Source organism: Capricornis sumatraensis, chromosome 2 (genome assembly GCF_032405125.1).
Source record: "Capricornis sumatraensis isolate serow.1 chromosome 2, serow.2, whole genome shotgun sequence".
NCBI lineage: Eukaryota > Metazoa > Chordata > Mammalia > Artiodactyla > Bovidae > Capricornis > Capricornis sumatraensis.
In genome coordinates this window covers 143,461,951-143,488,734 of record NC_091070.1, presented here as the reverse complement: position 1 = coordinate 143,488,734, position 26,784 = coordinate 143,461,951, and the positions used below count along the sequence as shown (strand labels likewise).

Below are 26,784 nucleotides of genomic sequence, written 5' to 3'. Positions count from 1 at the left end.
CAGCTGCATTTACTATAACATCCAATTTGAAAAACAGAAGTTGCTGCCACAGGACATTTCTCACTGCAAGCTGTAGGAAAGAATTTCTGTATTGATCACATTAAAAAGCAAGTCCTCCTCCTGGCAGCCAGGTTGAGTGAGCCATTCCTTTACAGGTATATCAGGTTCAAATGAACTCTAAAAAACATGTGTGTGTGTGTGTGTGTGTGCGCACATGCGTGTTCATTTGCTAGGCAGTGTCTGATTCTTTATAATCCCATGGACTGTACTTGGATTTCCAAGACAAGAATACTGGAGTGGGTTGTTATTTCCTCCTACAGGGGATCTTCCTGACCCAGCGATTGAAACTGGGTCTCCTACATTGCAGGAAGATTCTTTACCATTGAGCTACCTGGGAAGCCCATAAAACACAGACAGCAGACACCAAGTACCTGTGTCTCCACTTTCCTCCCTAGTCTCGCCTATTATCAGTAGCAAAGTCTGCTTGTCAGTCCCGGCATTTTTGTCCCTTCCTAAGGCATCCTGTACAAATCATCAAATTGCTTCTCAATACTTCTTTAGGCAGCTACTCTCAATTAACTAGATTGGCTTTCTCATCATTGATTAAAGAGGAAATAACATATAAATATTATGTAGAAAGTCTTCTTAAAACACTGCCTTCGTCAATCCAGCCATTTGTTACTGAGGCAGAAGCTTTCTCTGCCCTCAAAGTGCACAGGTCTCAATTATGCTAGATGAAAGTTTCTTCCAGTCGTGCATCTTCCTCTTGGAATTGCTAACTAACTGTAGCTATTATGATGATAATTATGATGATGATGTTTGAAGATGATCAAACTTATGGACATATATCAGAGCAGGAGAAGGTATGGCCTTATTCCTATGAGGAACATCCACTACTTCTAAGGATCCAAGGAGTCAATGCATCCTAAGAAAAAAGCCTAGAAATAGAAAAGCATTTTTAGCTCAGCACAGTGTCATGCAAAATTAGTTCAAGAAATGGGTCAAAAAGAAACCAAGTGTATCTGCAAATACATTATTTTTACCATTCCAGAATATTGAAGCTTTTCATTTGAACTTCTCTCTGTTTTAGTCATAGGAAAGTGGAGGGGAGGCAAGATTGCTGGGTGACAGATCCTTGGAATGTTCTACAGAATCCTCTTACTTTTTACACAATACTGGTTTTCAGCAATAACGCACATTCCAAAATCATTTCTTGAAGAGAAACAGATTTTATATGTATGAATTATAATTTGTAAATAGCTTTAGATATCAGATCTAAAATCAATGCAATCGGAATTCATGTGAGCTTCCTAACTTTAATAGAGGAAGGTCAGGATATCCATGGTAGTCCACAAACAAACATTCCTAGGTGCTTACCCAGCCCAGCACTGTCAGACACTAGGGTTGATAATGAGTAAGACCTCTAATTCCTGCCCTCACAGAGCTTACCAGTAGTAACAAAATTTGTCAGACCTCTTTCCTCTGTATGTTACTTAACATCTCAAATCTTTAAGAGACACGGGGATTAAAATACATCCACTCCATTTTGTAGATAGGATAGCTGAGCCTGAGCATATTAATTTCCTGAGCCACAGAAAGAGTAGAAGGTCTGAACCAACTCCCACCTCCCATGTGTCCCACCTTGTATTTTCAGCGTTTTCTGTGTAGTCTCTGTTTTCAGCTTTGTTCTAGTTTACAGGAATAAACTTTTTATTGACTTTATGTTATAGTCTGGAATAGTATTTCAATGGATAAGATCTAAAATAGGCAATGCAGTCTTTTCTAACAGATCCTGGCTCAAGTAAAAACTCTTTATTTCCAAGGAAACAAAAGTACCTCTATGGGAAACATTTTTTTCTCAGATAAAAATACTGGTACTTCACCTATGTTCATAGTAGCATTATTCACAAGAGCCAAAAGGTGGGAGCAACCCAAATGTCCATTGACAGATGAATGGATAAACAAATGTGGTATAGACATACAATGAAATCTTATTCAGCCTTTAAAATGAAGGAAATTCTGACACATGTCACAGCATGGATGAACCTTGAAGACATCATGCTCAGTGAAATGAGCCAGTACAAAAGGACAAATACCATATGATTTCACTTACATGAGGGATCTAGAATAGTCAAATTCAAAGAAACAGAAAAGTAGAAGGGTGGCTGCCGGGGACCCGGGGAACAGAGAAACGGAGAGTTGTTTAATGGTTGTGGAGTTTAAGTTGTGCAGGATGAAGAAGTTCTTGAGATTGACTGCTCAACAAAGTCAATACACTTAACACTACTGAGCTACACACTTAAAAACAGTTAAGATGGCAGATTTGTATATTTTACCATAATTTTTAAAAAGTAAAAAGAAAATACTGGTACTTACCTCATTATGCTAAAGTTTTAATTTTTGAAAAATTTTTCCTTATGGCTTCAGTAATTGACAGGAACAGGCTCTCTTGGCACTATTAAGGGAAATCAAAGAATTTCCTGTGATGTTTTTGTCAATCAGGAGGAATTTTTAAAAAATGCTTTAATGCCATGGTCCATAGACTGAATTATTTTTAGAACTTAAAATTTTCTATACTGTGTTCTAAAAAGTATATGTAGGTGACTAGGTAGATGATATCTTCCTGAGGTTCGTGCTAACATTGCTATATTTTTGTTTTCATCTTTTCCTTAAGTATTCAGAAACAGTAAATCCATATCATCCTGATGATCTAATGTTTACTCATTTGAAACCAGAACATATATGCCATGCAGAAAGGCCTCCAGACGCAGCAACCTGCACTTGTACTGAATTTCTAGACTTTTAAGAGTCTGTAGTTTTTTCTATCATCAAAATTCTTTTTTCACTTAAGGTTCATATGGCATTCAATCTGAAGTACTAAAAGAAAAACACAGGGTTTAAAATAGAGCTGCAGGTAAAGGTCAGGATTTATTACTGAGGAATGACAGATGGCATCCTTCCTATTCTTTACTATTGCCCAAAGGGGGCCAGAACTTTGGCTGGAGATGACCTTCTGCCCCTTACTCCTCTCGGCCTTCATTTCTCACAGTCCTCAACTACATGTCTAAGAAGTTAGAGCTTTCCCCCCCATATAGTCCACACAGTTAACCTAATACAATTAATTAGTCAATGATCTAAATAACTATATAAAAGTTCAGGGCAGAAATTCATTCATTAGTTTAAAAATGTTCATGAGTATATCTACCTATTTTATAAATCTTATAAACTCATAAAATATGAAGGAATTCAGAGCTGATTAGACTTGCAAGATACTGCATCTATAATGACCATGTGAATAGAGCTGAAGAATCATTTTTGATTTTTCAAACTCATATTCTTTCATGATACAGTTACTGAAGGGACAAAGGGGTGGCTTAGCCTGTATCTAGACTCATCAGGTGACACTTGTTCCTCCTCTCTATACCAAAAGCACCCCTTATGCACATCTTAGCATCACATAGTTCTAAAATCCTGGACTGATCTGCCTTGTCCTCACATCTACTCCCTCTTCCCATAAAATTCCTCCAGGAACCTTAGTTCTCTGCTTAGCACAGAGCCTAGCACGTAGTAGACACATTAAATGATTGTTGAATGAATGAAAGAAAGTAACTATCACTTCGATATGACAACATATATTGGTTAACATATATGGGACAAACATCATTTCAAGATGACAAAACAAACCAGACGTCATTTTCCACTCCTGATTTAGTGTCCAATTTATATTTCTAAATTGGAAATTGATATAAACAATTATATTTCTAAGAAAATATTTACAACTGAAGTTGGTAATTATGCCATCAAAGAATGTGAAGTGGCACTGCCATTTTTTGAAAGAAGTTCTTTGCAGGAATAGCTATCTTAAACGTTTTTGGGAGTAAGCAGTGTAGGAATTTAGGAGTTCCAGAACCAATGTAACTGAAATTAAATTTCAGTTTCTCCAACTTATTTCAAAACTGTTTGAATAACGGTGTTGCAGACTTCTCCGTAAACCAACTGAACAATTTCTCATCTGTAGCAATATAGGCAAAATGAAGAATTTATTTTCAAAGGCAGAATACAAAAACACAGGGTCAAATTGCAGCTGACCTGGATGAGTTAAGAGAATGCTGGAAATGAGTTGCTGAAATTTAGGTATTTCCATATATACATCTGAACCACCCTCCCACCCTGTCCCCAGTTACATCATATTGAAATAAAGCAGTTTTGGAGAAAAAACTCAACTGCAGTCAAAATATCTATAATATTTAAATATTAACCTAATTTGTACCCCTTTAACCTTTCCCCAGCAGTGCGGTTGGGCAAAATTTAGTCTCTGGCTAATATAAAAGCTTCCTAAAAATGTAAATAAATGCTACTAACTGAAAATATTTCTATGTTTTTCTGTTTAAATTAAAATAATGAAATATAGGCCAAGAAAGGCAAAGACAAAATACTCTGTCCAGAACTTAATTTCTGGAATCTAGCTGTTTTTACACAGCAGTTTTAATTAACATAAACATTTTTTTTAAATTGTAGAATACATACATTATATTTTCAAAAATAAAAACACAGAATCACTACCCCACAAACTCATAAAGTTCCAAGAAAGAGAGCAAAACAGAAATATCCTCATTGTTAAAAATTTTTTTAACCAGAGAGCATTTTGCTATTTCCTTACCTCTCCTGCAGAAAAGACTGCAGTGAGACCTAGGCAATTTATTTGCTTGCAGCTTGGTTATCATAAAACGCAAGGGGCGTCTCGCTTACTCATTTTTTGCTGTTTCTTCAAACCCAGCAGTTTGCATTCACCCGGCGTCATTCACTGGATTGAAAACCTGGATGAAACGCTGTCCACAAAGAGAGAGCCTAAAGCTAGGGACAGTATCGGGTGGCCGCCCCTCCCTTTCAGTGATGCTCCACTTCCTGTTAGATTAAAAGGCTGTTCCCAAGAAGCTCGGTTTTGTAGTTTCTAGCTTACTTCCAAAAGCCAGTCTTTCCCCCCATTTCTCCCTCAACGTAACAACTTTTAATCATTCAGGTGATGGACCACCTGACCTTACCCATACCCAAACAATTTCCCGGAAAGACATCGAAGAGGAGTTCCGGCGACCGGGGGGCCCAAGATTGGTCTGCAGGCTCGCCCCTCTGCGCTCCGCAAGCCCTCGTGTCCCACCAGAGAGTCAATTTTCCTTGAGCCTCCCTGAAACGGGCAACGGGGTTCTCAGGAGAATCAGAGCCGCGGCTCCGGCCTCTGGGATGACCTGGAAGTAAAGGGGACGTGTACAAGCTCGAGTTTGGGGTTAACAGCGGATTGAGATGGTCGGGGAATCAGTCAATGCCTTAACCAAATCTCAATTTCAACACGGTCTCGTAGGCACTCCTTTCAAAAAGAACTCTTTTAAAATACATTTAACATTCTTTCGGAAGGTATTTGCCTCCTGCGTGACAGTACAGAAAGGTCAGGCGCTGTTTAGGGGTGAGGGGCTGGGTGGATTACTAGGATTTGGGTACCCATAGAGTTCACCCAGCAAAACCATCATCATTTGCGCTTCCTGCAGACTGGATTTTTAAGCACTGCTACCGAACAAACCGGGATTTGATGCTAATAGATAGGGCAATGGCGAAAGAGCAGGCGCAGGATGCCAGCGCATCCGAGAACCGCAGTGATAGGCAGTCGGAGTGGACGTGAGCGGGCTCTCCCCCTTCTGGCCAGCCCAATTCGTGGGTGGCCACCTCAGGATTGCTACCTCAGGATTTTCTTCCTGAGTACAGGTGGAGGGACTTCACTCTTAGTCGGCCCTTTAGACCACCTACAGGATGCCACCTCTCTTTGGCTACTGTAAAACTCGCAACTCCGCCTTCGTCTTAAGCCCCGCCCACCGCGCAAATCCCGCCCTCGGCCCCGCCTTCCCCCTTTCCCGTCCCAGGACGCGTTGCGCGGCCCGGGCCGGAAGTCGCCCGGTTCCCGGGTGTGTGTCTGAGTGTGTGTCTGGAAGCGGCGCGCGGCCCGGGACAGGCACTGGGGATTCACATCTGAAGCGTCACCTGTATCACTACCATCTCCCACGGAGCCACTACTAGAGGGGAGTAGACCCGGCCCTTCGCCGGGCAGAGAAGATGTTGCCCCTGTCCATCAAGGACGATGAATACAAACCACCCAAGTTCAATCTGTTCCGCAAGATCTCAGGCTGGTTTAGGTGCGGGGAACTGTGTTTGCGGGAAGTGGGTGCCCGGCACAAGGGGAGAAGGCCCAAATCTAAAGATGGCCCGAGGTCCAGGGAGGGAGCGTCTGGGACATCCTCGTTCGTGTGAGGAAAAGAACGTGTGGACTGGGAGGGTCTTGAAAGGGGACGCAGCCTCCGTGTCTGGCACTGCTTTGACTTCCCCGGTTCTTCCCCACCTGTATCATGCCTAGGTCTATCCTGTCGGACAAGACGTCTCGGAACCTGTTTTTCTTCCTGTGCCTGAACCTCTCTTTCGCTTTTGTTGAACTACTCTACGGCATCTGGAGCAACTGGTAACCAAAAGGGAAAAGGGTTGGGGCGGAAGCAGGGGGTGGGGGAGACGAAGCTCTGTTTGCTTAGTGCCACGTAGCACCTCACCCGGAGGCTCAGGTCTTGCCTTTGCCAGCACCTATGCTACTCAGTTGCTTTTTCGTATCCACACCAGTCTGGCACGGTTACATTTCTTAAGAGCCGAGGCCATCACGTGCAGCAGTTAAGATTTAGGTCCCCGCCTCCTTCGCCAAGCACCCCCACCCACGCCTCCTTCAAACCAGGGTGACAAGTCCCCTCCTCATTTTGACAGATGGAGAGACTTTTGTTTTTGCACACCTTAGCTCTGCCCACTTTCTTGGAATTGGGAGAAATCCTTTTCTTCCCGTTCTGTGGGGTGGTGGTATTAGGAATTGACCATTAAAATTGTGGGAGAGAATACCTGAGATCTTATACTTAATTTGATACTGGGTCTTGAAACGAGGGAAAGGTTTATAAAGGGGATATCTGGAGAAACGTTTCGTTCTCTTTACTTTTATGCTGAAACTCTCAAGGTTTTCTTCTGGTCTTGACTGTGCTAAAAGATCCCACATAGTTTTCTAAAAGGTTTTCACCTCTTGAGTTGGTAGTTTTTGGTGTCACCTTTGATTCTTTTTGTTTTTGTTTTTAACTGCTTTGGGAAGAGGTCTATCCAGTGTAACTCTGTGGAAATGCAGTAACGTTATCCAGGTGTTTGCAGTTGAATTCTTAAGGTCTAGTAAAATTGTTGAGCTAAGGAAAAGATCATCTCACTTCTGGGTGTATTGATTCCTCTTTAAATATCATACTTGTCTTATAATAGCCAACACTTCAAAATTTTATATAAAATTTCAGTTTTTTTCTTGGATTCCTTGAAATAGATCTTGGACCCCAAATTTAAGAACCTATGCCATCTATGCTTTATTTTCTATTAATTTAATAAACTAAGTCTCTGTCCTTTAAGGTCCATTTTCAGAGAGAGTTGTTGTTTTCGGTCTTTATTGAGATTGAACAATGACATTAGGTGATACCACCAGTTTTTGTGACATGTATACTTTTATATGAAAAGGTAGACTTTTAAATTCAAATGTCAATTTAGTTTTATCAGAACTACTCAGCAGATTATGCCAGTTATTGGTTTAGTCACCACTCAAATGTAAAAGGCATATTGAAACATAAAATCTCAGTGTATGTAATAACCGTTTTTAATCATTTGGGGATCAGATATATGTGTCCTTTAATGTTAATACCCTTTGATATGTTGTAAATGTTAAAAGCATTATATTGTCTTAGTTTGTATTGAAATAATTGTACTTTATTATAAATATGTAATATTACATATACAATGTAATAAATGTTCTTTTACATATAAATATGCAATATTTATGTTTTACATTTTCCTCTTCCTAAGTTATGCCATATTGTGGTGTATGTGCTGACTATTGTCAAGGCTCTATCTTGGTTTGCCTGTGTACAGTTTTGCTATAGTTATGTTATATTACACTACATTTCACTGTGGCCTTCCATTGCATAAATTACTAAGTGAGATGTCTTGTTCAAGTGATTAATAGTTGAAGTACCTAAACCACCTGTCTATGGAAGGTTAGGTATATAGTAATTCTTTTGATCTGTAGAGATCTGTTGAGGAAATCACTGAGACCATTGTTTTCTGAGCGATTAGTCAGTATTCATCAGGGTATAACAAAAACATAAACGGTGCATGGCTTGTTCTGCCTTCACGTGGCTTGTTCTTTTGACTTTAGGGCTCTTCTCCAGTTTACTCCCTTTCTTTGTGTTATATCTTTGCAGTCTAGCTCTAAACTACTGTCTGTCATGCCTAGATTAATTAGAAGGTATGCATTACTGTGATAACCTCCACACCCACAGTTATTTATTTTTACCCCAATGCTAATTTTTATCAGTTGATTGGGAGTACAAATATGTTTCTGTTGAAGCCTTGGTGGACCTAGAAGTTGCTTGGGCCTTTTCATAACCTGATTTTTTGTCTGATTTAGACACCACAAACTTGGAGCCCCTTTGTAGACTGATTAGCAGTTTCTTTACATGACTGAATTATCTCTGTTCCTGAAGGTTCGATTAGATTTTAAGTTCCTTGAGTAAATTCCTTACCAAAACTTGTTTTCTGTTTTTGTCATAGTCATTTCTGTGTTCTTTTGTGTTCTGTAAAAGTAGTTTCAAGATGTTATGAGATGTCAAGAGTTTTTTCCATTATGGAATTAAAAGATAGATAAAACACACTTTCTCTTCATGAATAAAGGTTCATAGAAACATTTGACCTCATTGGAATGAATGTTAAATAGTTTTGGTTCTGATTCAGCACCTTCATTTTGAATAAGAACTTAATTTTAGTTGATTTGTATTTTTGATGATGAGACTGTGTCATCAGTGGAGAATAGCTAAGCTCTTTGTATATTTTCCCTTATTAAATATCTACTACTTTTTACCTTTCCACTAGAATGTAAATGTTATTAAAGTGGAATCTTTTCTATCTTATTCAGGCACCTTAGTACATGGCACATATGTTTAATACATGTTTGCTGAATGAAAGAACAAAGGAATAATGAATATATGGATTTAGTCCACCAATACTAACCCTGCTAACTACGCTGTTTGGGGCAGAGTTGCAGGGAAGGACATTAAGCCCCTTCTTTCTCTATTATTGGTAGCAAAATGGTAGGAATACCATATGTGATCTTTTCTTCTATGGTTCTTTTCTTTCTAGTATTTTATTTTCATTTGCTTATTTATTGTTGAGTAATCTTGAGATAGTATAGTATATATAACAATGTGGTTTTATACCATCTAGGATTAAATTCTTTCTTCAGTTTTAGGAAAACCCCAAATTAGTGATTGCCTGAGCAAAATAAAACTTTATTTCCAAAATGGCTATTACAGTTCTAGCCATCCCTAGCAGCAGAATATCCAGAATGGAGACAAAAGAGATAAAAAGTATGTACAGTGTCTTTTAAGGAGGCTCGTTTGGACACCAGCACACAGCACTCTTTACCAGCATTTCAGTGGCTAAACCTTTAGCGCATTGTTCATGTCTAGTTGCAAATGCCATCTTTTTTCCAGTCAACCAGGTATTCTGAAAGTCCTGAATTTTTTTTACCAGTGATGAAATATGTAGGCTCAGAAAGTGGGAACTCTTCTACAGGTGGAATAGTATAAAAGGCCCAGGGAGTTTTCTACTTTGCAGAGTAGTAGAAGAGCTTAGATGCATCAGTTACTCAAGTATTTTCTACTATACAGTGATTTTTTTTTCTCCTAGTATCTTAAAGTTTGCTTTTTTTTTTTTCTGTTTTAATGCTCTTCTATTTTATGTTTACCTCACTGTTAGAATTTTTAATTTTCAATGATATTTTCTATCAGAACTGTTAACAACCATTTTACTTTTAGGCATAGAGGAAACTCATCTAACTCTAAAGATAAATGTCTTTGTAATAGCAAAGTAATTACTTGTTCAAGAAATGTTTTAGGCCCTACTAGTCACTGCTTTTGTCCTACTTCTGTATCATATGTCACAGCATATGTTTATAAAGTAATTCCTTGGTAAAGAAAAATGCTTCCACTAGTAACATTTTTTCTATGGCATTAAAGATTTTAAATATCTTGAATTTTTATCGGCTTTTCCCTTCTGAAAAGACATTACTTACCAGGTTACAGTGATGACTTCTTTTGCTTTTCTTTTTTTTTTTTTTAACTTTAAAAACATAGATTCCTGTTCCATTTTGCTGTGAATTCTACCTTACAGGAAGGGGTTATATGGAAGGTAGTGGAGTTGTGGGTTTTTCACCATAACTCTCATTAGTTTAACAACTTACACAAATATCAGGATTCTAAGGATTTTCTATTTTCTTGCTAATTAATTGATAGTAAATAGTTTCCCCCTTTCCATCTCATGGAACTCAAGTTGATGATTCCCTGTGTTCAATTTCAAATTAATCTCTAACAGCCACTATAAATATGCTGTTAGCTTAGTTACCTATAGACCTTTAAATTTTTTTATTATGGAAAATGTATGTAAAAGTAGAGCATTTAGTGGACCTCGTGTCTCTGTCACCCACCTTTAATGTTCATTAACATGTGGCCTATTTTGTTTCATCTGTTATATCGGTCACCATTGAATTGTTTTAATGCAGATACCAGCTACAGTATGATTTCTTACATATAGATAACTACTTCAATTGGGTCTAAAAGATAAGAGTCCTCGTTTTTACTATAATCCAATGCTATGGCACCCCACTCCAGTACTCTTGCCTGGAAAATCCCATGGACGGAGGAGCCTGGTGGGCTGCAGTCCATGAGGTTGTGAAGAGTTGGACACGACTGAGCGACTTCACTTTCACTTTTCACTTTCATGCACTGGAGAAGGAAATGGCGACCCACTCCAGTGTTCTTGCCTGGAGAATCCCAGGGACGGGGGAGCCTGGTGGGCTGCTGTCTATGGGGTCACACAGAGTCGGACACGACTGAAGTGACTTAGCAAATGCTATTCTTGGACTTCCTGGTAGCTCAGCTGGTAAAGAATCTACCTGCCATGTAGAAGACCCCAGTTCAATTCCTGGGTTGGAAGATCCGCGGGAGAAGAGATAGGTTACCCACTCCAGTATTCTTGGACTTCCCTAGTGGCTCAGATGGTAAAGAGTCCACCTGCATTGCAGGAGACCTGGATTCAATCCCTGGGTTGGGAAGATTCCCTGGAGACGGGAATGGCTACCTTGGACACACTGAGCAACTTGCACTTCACTTCAATGCTATTCTTACCTATGAAAATATGTAATTTATTAATATCAAATGTCCAGTGAGTGAGTGTTCATATGTCCCTTATTGTCTCATAAATTCTGTTTGAAGTTGGTTTTACAAATCAGAATTTAAACAAGATCTATGGTATTGATTAATATGTCTCTTAAGTCTCAGTTTATCGGTTCTTTCTTTCTTTGTCTTTTCCTTCAGTAGACCTTAGATAAAATCCCTTGCATAAGTTTCTTTGGCCAGATGTTCTGTTCACATTTGTTATATTTTCCTTTAGTGATCACATTTCCATTTTTATATTCTAAGAAGTTTTCTTTATTAAAATACCTGTAGAACATGGTCACTTAAAGTATAAAAATACACTTTAATATTTAGTATTTAAAGATCAGAGCCAAAAACAAGTATGCTGCTTTTAGCAGTGGGTTTTTTTTTTTTTTTAGCAACTGGTTTTTTAAATCAAGTTGCATTTTGTGTGTAAATCATATAGCCTTAAGAATTCTCTATGCTACCTTTGTTTTCTAAGGATTTTGTGCCAGGTAGTTTAAGTGATAATTCATAATCAGAATCATTTGCTGATTGAAGATAAGCAGTAAAATCGACATTCCCCATGAACACTGTTTTGATATATGATAGGTGAGCAGAGAACTAGAAGCAGACTATTTCACATGAGTTTGCCTACATAGATGCAACTAAGTAATTTTCAAATCATGATGCGGGGTTCACGCTCTCATAATCACAATGCTTTTAAGAGAACATCATGTTCTGCCACCTCAAAAGAGGGAGTATTTTTTTTTTGGTAGAATCATATTTTATGAAATGTTGGGAAAAAAAACCATTTTAATGACAAATTTATTTAAAATTTAAATAAAATTAAAATATCATTTTGATGAGTATTAAAACTGCCATGCTACATTTAATCGTTAGAAAAGAATCTGATTCCTCTATCAGAGGAATCTAAAAGAATCTGTATTCCTCCTTTATACAAAAGAGGTTTATCATTTTTTTCCCACTATTGAGGCAGTCTTTGGTGTCTATTGACACCAAATATAAATAAATCTGTTATAAAAGAGATGGCGTATATTGATTTTCTAGGGCAGCTGTAACAAAGTACCACAGGCTGGGTGACTTAAACAACAAAAATTTGTTGTCTTATAGTTCTGGAGCCTAAAAGTCAAGAGATTAAAGTACTGTCAGGATTAGTTCCTTCTGAGGTCTAAGGTCGGTTGCTTTGCTGGCAGTCTTTTGTGTTCCTTGGCTTGTCGAAGCATCACCTGATCTCTGCCTTATCTTGACTTGGCGGTCTCCCTGTGTACATGTCTGTCTTCAGAGATCCCTTTTTATAAGGAGAGCAGACACTGGATTTGGGCCCACCTGACTGACTTAATCTCTACAAATTATGTCTGCAGTGACCCTATTTCCAAATAAAGTCACATTCTGAGTTACTGGAGATGTAAGACTTCAACTTAGAAATTGGGGGAGAAAGCCTCTTGATGAAAGTGAAAGTGGAGAGCGAAAAAGTTGGCTTAAAGCTCAACATTCAGAAAACGAAGATCATGGCATCTGGTCCCATCACTTCATGGGAAATAGGTGGGGAAACAGTGGAAACAGTGGCTGACTTTATTTTTTGGGCTCCAGAATCACTGCAGATGGTGACTGCAGCCATGAAATTAAAAGACGCTTACTCCTTGGAAGAAAAGTTATGACCAACCTAGATAGCATGTTAAAAAGCAGAGACATTACTTTGCCGACTAAGGTCCGTCTAGTCAAGGCTATGGTTTTTCCTGTGGTCATGTATGGATGTGAGAGTTGGACTGTGAAGAAAGCTGAGCACTGAAGAATTGATGCTTTTGAACTGTGGTGTTGGAGAAGACTCTTGAGAGTCCCTTGGACTGCAAGGAGATCCAACCAGTCCATTCTGAAGGAGATCAGCCCTGGGATTTCTTTGGAAGGAATGATGCTAAAGCTGAAGCTCCAGTACTTTGGCCACCTCATGCGAAGAGTTGACTCATTGGAAAAGACTCTGATGCTAGGAGGGATTGTGGGCAGGAGGAGAAGGGGACGGCAGAGGATGAGATGGCTGGATGGCATCACTGACTTCGATGGACATGAGTCTGAGTGAACTCCAGGAGTTGGTGATGGATAGGGAGGCCTGGTGTGCTGTGATTCATGGGGTCGCAAAGAGTCGGACACAACTGAGCGACTGAACTGAACTGATAGTTCAACCCATAACAAGATTTTAGTAACTATATATGTAGATCAATAAATCAGTGAATTTTAAAGTTTATATTTATTTAGCATAAATACCTTGCCTTCTTCTATAACTAATTTACAGTTACTTAGAATAAAAGTCATATATACAATAAAACCCTCCAATTAAGAAATAAAAACATTTAAAACTATATACTGAGAGTAAAAATAAACCTGTTAAATATGTGAAATGAAGTCGCTCAGTCGTGTCTGACTCTTTGCGACCCCATGGACTGTAGCCCACCAGGCTCTTCCCATGGGATTTTCCAGGCAAGAGTACTGAAGTGGGTTGCCATTTCTTCTCCAGAGGATCTTCCCCACCCAGGGATCGAACCTGGGTATCCGCATTGTAGGCAGACAGTTTACCGTCTGAGCCACCAGGGAAGTTAAATATGTAGACTACTGTTATTACTGAAATTGACTTTTGAATTTAGTTATAAAATCTCATGAAATCAAGGCAGAGTGGGTAAAAATTCTCATTGTCAACTGTATTGTTTTATCAGAATGGAGAGTTTTTTGAAACCAAATTTTAAAAATAACTTACTGTATCGTATCAGAACAAAGAAAACAAAATCATAAACAATCTTTATTGGTTTTATAACACATTACAAAGATTTTCTTCAAATGGGTCTTCGTACCTCAAAATTTAAATTATTATTTTAGTGTTAAGGGTCAAGTGTGTAGTGATCTGTTCAAGGAAAAATCTTAAAATAACTATAAATCTTAGAGGCTTACTTGATTGGCAAGAACCTTACTTTGTCCTCCTCAGTTATTGATTTTCTCATTCAGCCTTTTCATTTGTTCACTCATTCTTGTTCTGCTTTGAGTTGGGTTTCAGGTAAGTGTAGACAGTACTTAAAACTATTTTATGCATCTCTGTATATTTGAATAAAATATACAAGGTGCATGATAAAATTTAAGACATTTTTCAAAATGATTTTTGAGAAACTTGTAAATTTTTGTTCTTTTCTGTGTGGGTGAGTAATATGCTTTACCTCAGTTTCTAAGTTTATAATTATCCTAAATTACAATGAAATTTAAAAACTGCTTTTTCTACTTCAGTGAAGAAGGTTTTTGACTTTGGTTTGTAGCAGTTACAACTGAAGAAAGCTCTGACATATATCCAAATATTAAGAGCTATGGATCATGCTGGGAATACTAGATATTAATACTAATATTAATACTAGGTATTAGTAATAATGCAGTAATTTATTAATAATAATAGAAATAATGGGAATATCGATGTGGGTTTATGTGACAAGCACTGTGATATGTTGCATAACTATAATTCAGTTATAACAATTATGACACTTTTTACTGTTACCTGTTTAAATAGTGCTAAATAAGTAGTTAAGCAAGTTGACAGTCACAGAACTAGTAAATGGTAGACCTGGAATTTGAACCCAGATACTCTGACTTCAAAAGTAGTGCTCTTAACCATTCTGATACTTCTTATTTTTAAGGATTGAACTGCTGATGTGCTTGCTTTCAGAATGTTTCTGTTGACCTATCTTAAAGTTCTCTGATGATGCTCAGCTCTTTCCAGTCTGTGGTTAAGCCAGTTGGAAGAATTCTTCATCTCTGACACCTTATTTTTTGTTAATTTTTTTTTTTTGGTACTTCCCATTTTGCTGAAATTTCTTACTGATTCATGCATTTTTTCCCCCCACTTTTGGCACACCACTCCAGTACTCTTGCCTGGAGAATCCCATGGACGGAGGAGCCTGGTGGGCTACAGTCCATGGGGTCGCAAAGAGTTGGACACGACTGAGCGACTTCACTTTTCCCATAGATCCTTTCTTACTTATAGTTTTGATAGTTCCTGTATCTGGGTCAATATTGTTATCTGGTTCTGTTAACTGCCTTATCTCTTTACAAGTAATTTTTCATCCTGTTATTTGTGTTTCTTGAGATTTTTGATCAAAGGCTGGACGTTACGAGTAAAGAGCAGTAGACACTGAGGTAATAGTATTTATTACTAGGAATAGGTATGTGTCCTCTGTCAGTCTGTTAGTTGGTTAGGCCTTTCACTTCCAGTATTCTTGTATGCGTGTGTGAGAGAAGCTCTCTCTTTGTGCTCATGGTGCCCTTCACCTGCCAAGCTATAGATGGTTATCTCTCGTTACTCTGTGTGAGGTTTGTGGTGAGGGCAGAGGGGCATTCATTATCTTGACAAAGCCTCAGTCTTAGGCAGGCCTTTTGAGCCTGGGCCTTGAGGGTGTGCTTTTCATTTGATGGTTTTTGGTGTTACATTTTTACTCTTCCCTGCATGACAGTGAAAGTCTGTCACATATATGAGGATAGTCTTGGGTGAAAGTGAGTTTCTTGCTAGCAGAACATCTGCTTTGTGTTGGTACAGAATCCTCTGCCCGAAAGGGTTTCCTGCCCTACCCTCCTCTTTCAGTGTCTTTCTTAAAAGCGTGTATAATATATATCTTTAACATCACAGATAATATATCACTTCATGTATCTTATAAGAACTTTATAATAATAAACTTCCATTTCATTCTATCTTTTGTGCTTTAACTGTCATACATTTCACTTTTATGTAAACCCCACAATATAGTGTTCTTTTCACTTTATACCTGAGGTTAATAAATAAACCTTTCCTCTTGACAGCAGATAGTAAATATTTTAGGCCTTAAGGGTCATAAAATCTGTCACAGTTTCTCGATTCTATTGTTATAGCACAGAAATAGCCATAGACAATATATAAACAAATGAGCATAACTGTGTTTTAGCAAATCTTTATTTACAAAAATAGATGGTGGTCCAGATTTAGCCTGTGGCCTATAGCTTGCTGACCTTGCCTTAGACTGTCAGATATCTTTTTAAAAAATAGCTTTATTGAGATACAATTCAAATACCTTAAAATTCTCCCATTTATGTTGTACTGGTGAATGGCTTTTAATGTATTTATAGAGTTGTAAAATCATCACAACAATCCATTTTGGAACACTTTTATTATTCCAGAAGGAAACTTTTAAAGCCCTAGCTATCACCCTCCAATTCCCCTTGTCCCCTGATACGTCCCAGTTCTAGGTGATCACTAATCTACTTTCTGTCTCTATGTATTTGCCTGTTCTGAACATTTTATATAAATGGAATAATTTGTGTATGATCCTTTGTGATGGTTTATTTCACTTACCATATGGCTTCCAGGGTCATCCATGTTCTGCGTGTATCAGTATTTCATTTATTTTTATTGCCAAATAATATTTCAGCAGAATGAAAGAATTCCAGTTTCTCCACCAACACTTGTAGTTATTGGACTTATTTTTCTTAATTTATTTACTTTTAATTGAAGGATAATTACAATATTGTATTGATTTCTGCCATCCGTCCACATGAATCAGCCATAGGTATACAAGGACTTTTTTATTCTGGTCATCATAGTGGACGTGAAGTTGTTACTTATCATCATTTTGATTTGCGTTTAATGATGTTGAGTAACTTTTCAAGTGCTGATGGCCATTTGTATATCTTCTTTGGAGAAATGTCTATTCAGATCCTTGATTTTTTAAAAATGGATATTTTCTGTCTTTGAAGAGTTTTAAGAATTCTTCATATATTCTGGATACAAGCCTTTTGTCAGATATATGATTGGCAGATATTTGTCATTTCACTTTCTTGATATTGTCCTTTGAAGCATGAAAGTTTTAAAATTTCAATGATGTTCAGTCTGTGTTCCTCTTTTTTTCTTTTATTGCTTATGCTTCTGATGTCATATTTAAGAAACCGTTGCCTAACCTGAGGTTGTGAATGCTTTAGCTCAGAATTCCCCAACCACTGGACTTGTTCTGGGCCATGGACTGTTAGAAACCAGGCTCAGAGCAGGAGATGAGTGGCTCCCTGTGCTCCTCTTCACTCGCATTACTGCCTGAATCTTCTGCCCCATTGCTCTCATTACCACCTAAAGCATGCCTACCCCTTTCCCATCTGTGGAAAAATTGTCTTCCGTGAAACCAGTCCCTGGTGCCAAAAAGGTTGAGACTGCTAGTTTAGCTTTTATGTTTAGGTCTTTGATCCATTTTAGGTTAATTATTGTGTATAATATGAAGAAAGGGTCAAAAATAATTTTTTTTGCATGTGGGCATCCAGTGGTTTCAGCATCATTTGTTGGACACTCTAAATTCTATTCCATTGTGTTTATTCTTATCCTAGTACCATATTGTTTTTATTACTGTAGCTTTATAATAAGTTTTGAAATTGGAAAGTGTGAGTTCTCCAACTTTGCTTTTCCTTTTGAGTATTGTTTTGGCTATTCTAGATTTCTTGCGTTTCCATATGAATTTTAAGATCAACTTGTCAGTTTCTCCAAAGAGGTCAGCTGGGATTTTAATAGAGAATAAATTGAATCTGTGGATCAATTGGGGAAGTATTGACATCTTAATAGTATTGTCTTATCCGTAAACATGGATATCTTTCCATTTATTTAGGTCTTCTTTATTTTTTTAAAACAATATTTATAGTTTCCAGGGTGTACGTCTTACACTTTTTTTTTTTTTGCTAAATTTATTCTTTAGTATTTTTTGATGCTATTATAAATGGAAATTTTTAAAATTGCATTTTGTGCATCACTAATGCATAAAATATAACTCATTTTTGTATGTTGATCTTGTAGCCTTCAACCTTGCCAAATTAATTTATTAGTCTAACAGTTTTTAAAATTGTCCTTAAGATTTTGCATATATAAGATCATGCCGGTTGCAGATAGAGATAGTTTGTACTCCTTCCCTTCCAGTCTAGGTGCTTTTTATTTCATTTCCTGCCTTTTTATACTCTCTAGTACAGCGTTAAATAGACGTGGTGAGGGGACATTTTTATCTTGTACCTGATCTGAGAGGAAAGCATTCACTCTGGGGCTTCCTGGATGGCTCAGTGGTAGAGTCTGCCTGCAATGCAAGAGACACAGGAGACGTGGATTGGATCCCTGGGTCAGGAAGATCCCCTGGAGGCGGAAATGGCAACCCACCCCCTGAAAAAATCCCACGGACAGAGGAGCCTCACAGGTTACAGTCCAAAGGGTCACGTAGTTGAACATGACTGAGCACACACGCACACATTCAATCTTTGGCCGTTATAATGATGCTGATGTTAGCTGTGGGTTTTTTGTAGATGCTATTTATCAGTTCAGGAAGTTCCCTCTACTGCAAGTTTGTTGAATGTTTTCATCATAAAAATGTTGGGTTTTTTCAAATACTTTCCTGCCTCTATTAAGATGATAGTGTGGTTTTTGTCTCGCATTCCATTGATATGATGTATTATAGTGATTGATTTTCATGTAGTTAACCAACCTTGCATTGTTGGGGTTGTGGGTTGTGGGTTGTGGTCTGTACTCTCCTTTTTTTTGGTGAATTTGATTTGCTAGTGTTTTGTTGAAGATTCTTGTGTGTGTGTGTGTTTGCAAAAACTACTGGTCTCTAGTTTTCTGTGATGTCTTTCGTCTGATTTGGAAGATCAGACTTACACAATAAATTGGCAAGTATTCCTTCATCTTCTAGGAATTGATATTTATTGTTCTTTAAATGTTTAGTAGGATTTACCAGTGAAGCCATCTGGGCCTAGGCTTTTTTTGTTGAAAGTTTTAAAAGCACTAATGTAATCTGCTTACTTTCTATAAATCTGTTTAGACTTCTTTTTGACTCAATTTTGCTAGATTGTTTAGGAGTTTGTATATATCATATAAGTTGGCTTATATTTAGTTGTTCATAGTAATTTCTTATAATCTTTATTTTCCCTAAAGTCAGTAGTAGTGTGTCACTTTCATTGCTGATTTTGGTAATAATGAGCCCTTTCTCTTTGTTCTTGGTCACTTTAGTTAAAGGTTGTGAATTTTACTGATATTTTCAAAGAACCAACTTTATTGTTTTGTCCTCCTTTTTTCTGTTTTAAAGGTACCTTTTCTGTTTTAAAGTTACTTTTAAAAGTATCTTTTAAAGGTACTAAAAGTTAGAAAAATTATATTTAATATCTCCCCATATGTTTATCATTTTCAGTGATCTTTATCATACAAATCTAAGTTTCCATGTGGTATCATATTTGTACTTAAATAACTTTTTATTGTAGTTCAGACCTGCTAGCAGTGAATTCTCTTAGTTTCGGTTGTCTGAAAAAGTCTGTTTTGCCTTCATTTTTGAAAGATACTTTATACAATATAGAATTTTAGTTGACACATTTTTTGTTTTTCAATACTTTAAAGATATTATTTCATTGCATTCTGCCTTGACTAGTTTCTGATGCAAAATATGCTGTTAATCTTTAGCTTTGCTTTTATGTATCCAGTTTTTCTTTCTTTTTTTTGACTTTTTTCAGAATTTTCTCTTTCTGTTTGGTATTCAGCAATTTGTGAGTTGTAGGGTTTTGCCTTGCTAGGATCTTATTAAGCTTCTTGGATATGAAATTTGTTTTTTTTGTTGTTGTTGTTGGTTTGTTTGTTTTTTCCATTAATTTTGGAAAACTCTAATCATTTTCTCTTTAAATACTTTTTCTACCTTATTCTTCCCTCTCCATAGCTGAGAATCCAAATACATGTCTGTCTGATGCTTTGACAGATTTTGAATTTTCTGTTCTTGTTTTTCCATTCCTTTTCTTGTGTTTTACTCAGGATAATGTAGTTTGATCTCACTGATTCTTCTCTCTGTGTCCTGTCTGCTCAGAAGTCCATGTATATTATTTTTAATCTTCAATATTATATTAAAATTTTTTTATCATTTCCATTTGATTATTTTCTAGTTTCTATCTCTGATCATAAATTTTCCCCAGCTTTGTAACACATCCTTTAACATATTAATCACATTTTATAGTTCCTATTATATATAATCTCTGGGACTTTTCAGATTCGGCTTCTTTTGACTGTTGTAGCTTTTGACAGTAGGTCTTATTACTTTTTTTTCCTTGATCTTGTTAATATGCCTTATAAATATTTATTGAGTGCTGTATGTTATGTCTAAAAGAACAGTAGAGACTGAGGTTAGTAGTATTTATGACCAGAGGTGTGCACATCTTTTTCTTTTTTTTCTTCTTTTGGTCAGGCCATTAGTGTGGGAGTTTTGAACCTATCTGGTCAGTAGTTGAGCTGGGCTATTGTGTTTTGGTATTACTAGTTAACATTCTCAGGTTTCAGCAAGTCCTGCATCCCTGCACCATAAGGGAGGAGTCTTGCTCTTTCTTGGCTCTCAGAGGTAGATTGCTGTTGTCTTTTGCTTTAGGCTGGGCTTTGGTTGGAGAAGTGGGGGGATGGGTATTTGGTTCTCCTTTTGCAGCCTCAGAATACTGAGGCCCTTTACCCCTGAGTGTAGGAGTGAGTGTTGTTAATGTTCCTGCCCCATTTCTCATCCCTCTTGCCAGAGTTGTATCAAAAAAAGAAGAAAGGGCCTTGCTCCTCTTCTGACAGCAGACCTTTGCTTTGTATCTGTGTAAGGTCTTGAGCCCAAGCTGGCTTCAGCCTTGGCCCCAGTAACAAATAGCTATTTTTTTCTGTTTCTCTTTCCAGTCGACCTTTGCTGGTCACCAGAGGGTGGGCATATTCCTACCTTTCTTTCAGCAGTAGCAGCTGGGCTCTTCCTTTAGTAGGGGGTGTGAGGGTGTTTTCTTAGATACTTGAAAATTATCTTAGATATTTTACAGTATATCATATTTCAGTGTTGTCCTTTTATAAGATTAGTTCCTGATAAGCAGAGGCTGAATCTTAGATTTTTAGAGGATGACTGCTATTTGATTATTATTGTAATATGCCAATGTGTTTGTTCTTTTCCAGCTTAGGTTTGATTTCCGACTCTTTTCACATGTTTTTCGATAGCACTGCCATTTTGGCTGGATTGGCAGCATCTGTTATTTCAAAATGGAGAGATAATGATGCTTTCTCTTATGGGTAAGACCTTTTTAAAAACGTTTTTATTGACGTATAAGAAATACAGAAAATAATATATAAATCTCAAACTCTCTTAATTTTCACAGTTGAACACACTTATGTAACTTGAACCCTTGAAACCACCCCCCATGTCTCCTTCTAGTTCTTTAACACTCACCTTCCACTTTCCTGATCCGATGGGTTAGTTTTGCCTGTTTTGGGACAATATATAATTAGAATCTATAATATGTAAATTTTTTTTGCGTCTAAGTTCTTTTGCATCTTGATTTTACCAGAGAATTTCAGGTGAGATTGTTACTAGATAGGGGAATTTCCCAGCTTTTAACCTTTTCTTTTTTTTTGTTTGTTTGAGAGAAGAGGAAAAAGAACAAGTTTCAGAATATGAATATGATCATGCTTCTTTATTTTTCATTTTTGGTTGATATTTTGTTTACGTATTGTCTTCAGCTCTGCCTTTATGTAGAATATTTCTCTTACTTTTGCTGAATTCAGACAATTAATCAAATATTAGGAAAGTGTTTTTATGCTGAAGGGACTTGCTCTGAACATTTGGTCTCACTTCTGAGTCTAGTAACCTTAGAGTCAGAGCTTGCTTTATGCCATCTCTGATTGGGGGGAACAATGGGGTTTCCATTATTTGATTTATACTGCCTGAGTGTTTTCTTTCTTTCTTTCTCTTTTTTTTTTGAGTCCAGAATATTTTACAATGTAATTATCTTTATGTATTGGCAGCACTCACGCTTTGTCTCTCTTCCACATACTTCCTTGTTCCTTCTTCCCTCTCACCTGCTTGTTTGTTCAGTTGCCCTACGTCTTTTCCCCTCTTTTTTTTGAGCGCTGTCTCACATTCTCGCCTTTCTTTGCTGTCTTTCCTGTTTCATTCCGTCTCTCATTCTTGTCCCCGTCCTCCTACTCATTCTCTCCCCTTTGTTTCTCCTAAATTCCCTTTTCTCCGTTTCTGTTCTTTCTTTCTAGTTACTTGGGTCTGTGTTCAGGTTCTTTCTCTTCCTCTCCCTTCTGCTCTCATTCTTTCTCCTTCCCTCACATCTTTTCTCCTGTTTTTTCCTTTCTTCTATTCTGTCCCTCTGTACTATACCACTGTATCCCTCAGGTTCTTTCTGTCTTTCCCACCCCTTAACCTCTTCAGCTGTAGTTTTTTTTCAGGCTCTCTCCTTCTTTCACAGGTTCCTCTTCCCTGAGAACTCCCTTTCTTGTGCAGGTTCTCTCATCGCTCCCTCTCCCATTCACTCCCTCTCCCATTCACTCCCTCTCCCATTCACTCCCTCTCCATTCACTCCCTCTCCCATTCACTCCCTCTCCCATTCACACCCACCTTCTTACATGAACTGCCTCTTGTATCTCTTCTACTCGCAGTCCTCCACTGCTTCCTCTTTCTTTCTAGCGTTTTTGTTCTTGAGTGAGCACATACTGCTTGCATGAGCTTGTGCTCTCTTCAAATGTTTATTGAGGATCCACTATGAATTGAATACTGTGTTACTTCTAATGATACCAAAAGGAATAAGGTATGACTTCTGCCTCAGAGGAACTTGTAGTCTGATGGGGAAACAGTTCTGTAAAAATACTGTAATAACTATACATTGTGTGACAAGTGCTAAAAGAGAGATACGTGAAATTCTGTGACAGAACTTTCTGATCTGGAGTATAACCCAGGTGATGTGGTTACTTATAAAGTTATAAAAAGTGAGACAGAAAACAAATTATATTGTTTTTATAGTATAGAGCAAGAGATCCTATTTACAAATCCAAAAAGCTTGAAAACTCAGAAAAGAACCTATTCCATGTCACTATATAATCAAAGATTCTTAAGTATATTTTGAATTACTAAAGAAAGGTTGTGTGTGAAATTATAATTTTGTGTTGGAAAATTAGTAATTCATACATATTTTATATAAGAAATAAAATTAGAATGTCTTATTAAGCAACATTTCTGGATAGACAGTAAGTAAAAATTCTTAATTCTTAGGGTATGAAAACCCTAAGAAATAGAAAACCTGTGTTTTCTATTTAGAATGCATAATCTCCTGGTATAAGATGGTTTTTAGAAATGGCTTTGAATACCTTCAGTACCATAGCAGGTTTTACTAATTCAACTTTAACTGAAATATATGAGAGTAATATTCTTGCCACCTTTTAATTTGTTTATTCTGTCTTCTTCTTTGCTCTTTTTTTCTTTTGAGAAGGGAAAAATTAGGGAATAAAAGCTGATGTAACATTTGAAACTGTTAGTAATTGCTATAGTAGTAAGTAGCAAGAGTAGAAATATACTGCTGTTTTGCCAGTAAATCAGAATGTCACTGAACAGGCTAAGCCAGTGATGAATCCCCGAATTTCCAATTCAGTATGATCACAGTAGCAGACTGAGTGCAATAGAAGAAACAATAGGAGGAATCTCAGAGGCAGCAAAAGCTTTTCAGTATTTTTTTATGTGATGTCACCATTGTGTCTCGTCACACTCCTAATTTTGAAATAGTAAAGCCAGAATAAAGGTAATACACGTGATAAATAGGTGGATGCATACGTACATGCTAATATACATATGTACATATACTTGTATATTTTTTGCTTTGGCTAAGGAATACAGGTGCAATCATTCTTAAATAGGTAATATTACATTAATGGACCATACATTTCAATTCCCAGACAGTATTCAGGTAAACACAGTCAATTGTAAAAGCAAGTGTGTCTATACTTTACAAGTTTTTCATTTTAATCCAGCAATCAAGTTTAGCAAATATATTAAACCCAATTAAATCACTTTAACCCAACTATTTATCAGAATTTATGGAACACCTACTAAGCAGTAGGGACAAAGAGATACCTGAAAACTGATCTTGCCTTTGATCTTGAAATCTAGTGGAACTCAAGGACAAAAGGCGTTAGCTATGAGATTAGAAGAGTGGGTTAAAAGAAAGTGCTTTTTTATTTTGGAGAAGTAACCCTGCTGATACATATAAATTCCTAAGTGTGGATTGTGGAAAGCAGGCAGTAAATTCTTTGAATTTAGTAATAAAAAAAGTATATGCTTTGACAAATAATATATTAATTCACATATATATTAGAAGGTAGACATATGCTTTATTTCTGAGTATTGATATATATATACTACTTTGAAATGTGCTTTTTAGGGCAAACTCCAGCATAACTGTATGGAATATATTTTAAAGAGTTTGTTCTATTTACTTTAAAATATTTTTGCAGTAAAAATTGTGTTATCTAGAAATTAACATAGAAAGCTTGAAAAAAATCATATTTTTGATGCTCTTATTACATTGTTTAAGGACCAGAGTGATTAACTGCTGTTAGAACCCTTTGAATAATGTCTGAACATGTTAAACTGCCAAGTTAAAGTTGTTTCTAATAACTTTAACTAAGCCAAATATAGCTCATGAAAAAATAAAATCTTTCCCCAATGCTTCACACAGGTAGGAAGCAGAAAGCTTCAGAAGTCCATGGAACAAAAGACAGGTATTTTAAAAATAGTTTAATTCAAATTATGTGAAACTAGAATTGATTCTGAAATTTAGGTAATCGAAGATTTTTTCTTAAATTTATTTATCTTTAGAAGGAGAGTGATAGAAATATAAATCTCAAGTTGTCTCTGGGATAATTCTGAACTAATTTTATTTTTCCTTCGAATCAAAGCTCTACTTGCCAGAGATTTGAAAGCTGAAAGATACAAAGCAAAAAGCATAAGGAGTTCTTAGAAAAGAAGGAATTAATAAGTTACCAGTACCCTTTTTCAAGCTCTCTTCCTCAACTTTTTATCTTTGTATCCTTCCTTCTTTGCCCGCTTACCTGGTCCTATTCTTCCTTCCCCAGTTGCAGCTTGAGATTTACATTTCTCTGAAAGGTCTCTTGAAAACTGCTTCCTCTAAAAAGGTCTTTTGGTTGGCTTGTAGATATCTCTGTATTTTATGGCATTCTTCTTTAAGCATAACTCATAGTAATTAAATTTATTTTCTCAATTTTATGACATTACAATAAAAATGCTATACTATAAACACTGGGACTTTGTTGGCTACATATAACTGTATAGTATGGTTTAGTACCTCTGAATATATGTAAATTTATGATTTGGTTTTCTTTTAAAGAAATAACTTAATTCAGTTGTTTACTTTGCTCTTCTCTAGGTATGTTAGAGCGGAGGTTCTGGCTGGCTTTGTCAATGGCCTGTTTTTGATCTTCACTGCTTTTTTTATTTTCTCAGAAGGAGTTGAGGTATAGTAGATAATAATTAGAGCCAGTAAATTACATTTCTGTAATGAAAATGTTTATTAACTAAAGATACATGTAATAGAGCTGTTTTTTCACACTATCATTGAGTATTTACTGAGGCCAGTCTTGGGTTGAATAAAGTATTATGTGTATACAAGAGGAACTTATATAATGATTGGAAAATTTTATGTGAAACTACTTGAAAACAATAGTAGTGCTTTGTAAGCTGTGAATGATGTTCTGACACTGAAAGGTAAACACACAACAATCCTGGTGGTGAGTTCTGTTGGAAATAGTTCTTAAGATAGAATCTGAGGATTTTGCCAATGAATCTTCAATATTTCGATGTTTAAAACAAGTAAAAATTTAAAAGTTAATCAACTTAAAATTAATTACAGTATTTTAAGATTCCAAAGAAGGATGGTTTTAGTCCAAATATTCATGCCTTTAAGTGTACTTACTTAAAAATAATGATTGTTACCTTTTCTGAAATATGTGAGCAACGGTTTTATTTCTGTTAACTGTTTTGGCAGATAATTTTGGAGTGGTTTTAATTCTGAAAATAAATTTTTTTAATTGCTTTTTATCAGTTGATTAGCCTGAAAATATATCAATACAGTTTGTTTGTATTCTGTGTTTTCTAGAGAGCATTAGCCCCTCCAGATGTACATCATGAGAGACTGCTTCTTGTTTCAATTCTTGGGTTTGTGGTAAACCTAGTAGGAATATTTGTTTTCAAGCATGGAGGTCATGGACATTCTCATGGCTCTGGTATGATGGTTAGAACCCTTTGTTTCTTCATTTCTGGTTTCTGTCATAATTATTCACTTTTGAAAATTGATGATTTTTAAAGTCTAACTCTATATTGATTTTTAATAACAAGAACAATATGTTAATTGACTCATGTTAATATCTTCCTGAACCTTCCCCTTTTGTGGCTTCTCAGAGTTATAGTATCAGTTTGGTGTGGCTACTTCAAGACCTCTGTAGCTCATCTGTTTGGTACGATAACATTTATATAAAGCAAATACCAAAATGACAATACAAATTTAAATATTAAAAAATCAGTGTATGGGGGTATGAAATTTATAATACAATCTGTCTTTGAGATCCTTCCACCTGGTGTCCATCAGTGTACCTTCTCTTGTTCACAGACAC

At 36.7% G+C, this 26,784-nt stretch overlaps 1 protein-coding gene across 1 annotated transcript in view; it reads left to right on the top strand.

Moving 5' to 3' along the window:
* The first annotated feature begins 5,963 nt into the window (after positions 1–5,963).
* Positions 5,964–26,784, top strand: part of SLC30A7 (solute carrier family 30 member 7) — a 93,838-nt gene continuing 73,017 nt past the window's right edge. Inside the window, exons 1-5 of the mRNA XM_068964581.1 lie at positions 5,964–6,179; positions 6,398–6,499; positions 21,277–21,390; positions 25,542–25,629; positions 26,271–26,397. Of these exons, the coding sequence (XP_068820682.1) occupies positions 6,100–6,179; positions 6,398–6,499; positions 21,277–21,390; positions 25,542–25,629; positions 26,271–26,397 (511 nt within the window). The 5' untranslated portion in view covers positions 5,964–6,099. The remainder of the gene's footprint in view (positions 6,180–6,397; positions 6,500–21,276; positions 21,391–25,541; positions 25,630–26,270; positions 26,398–26,784) is intronic.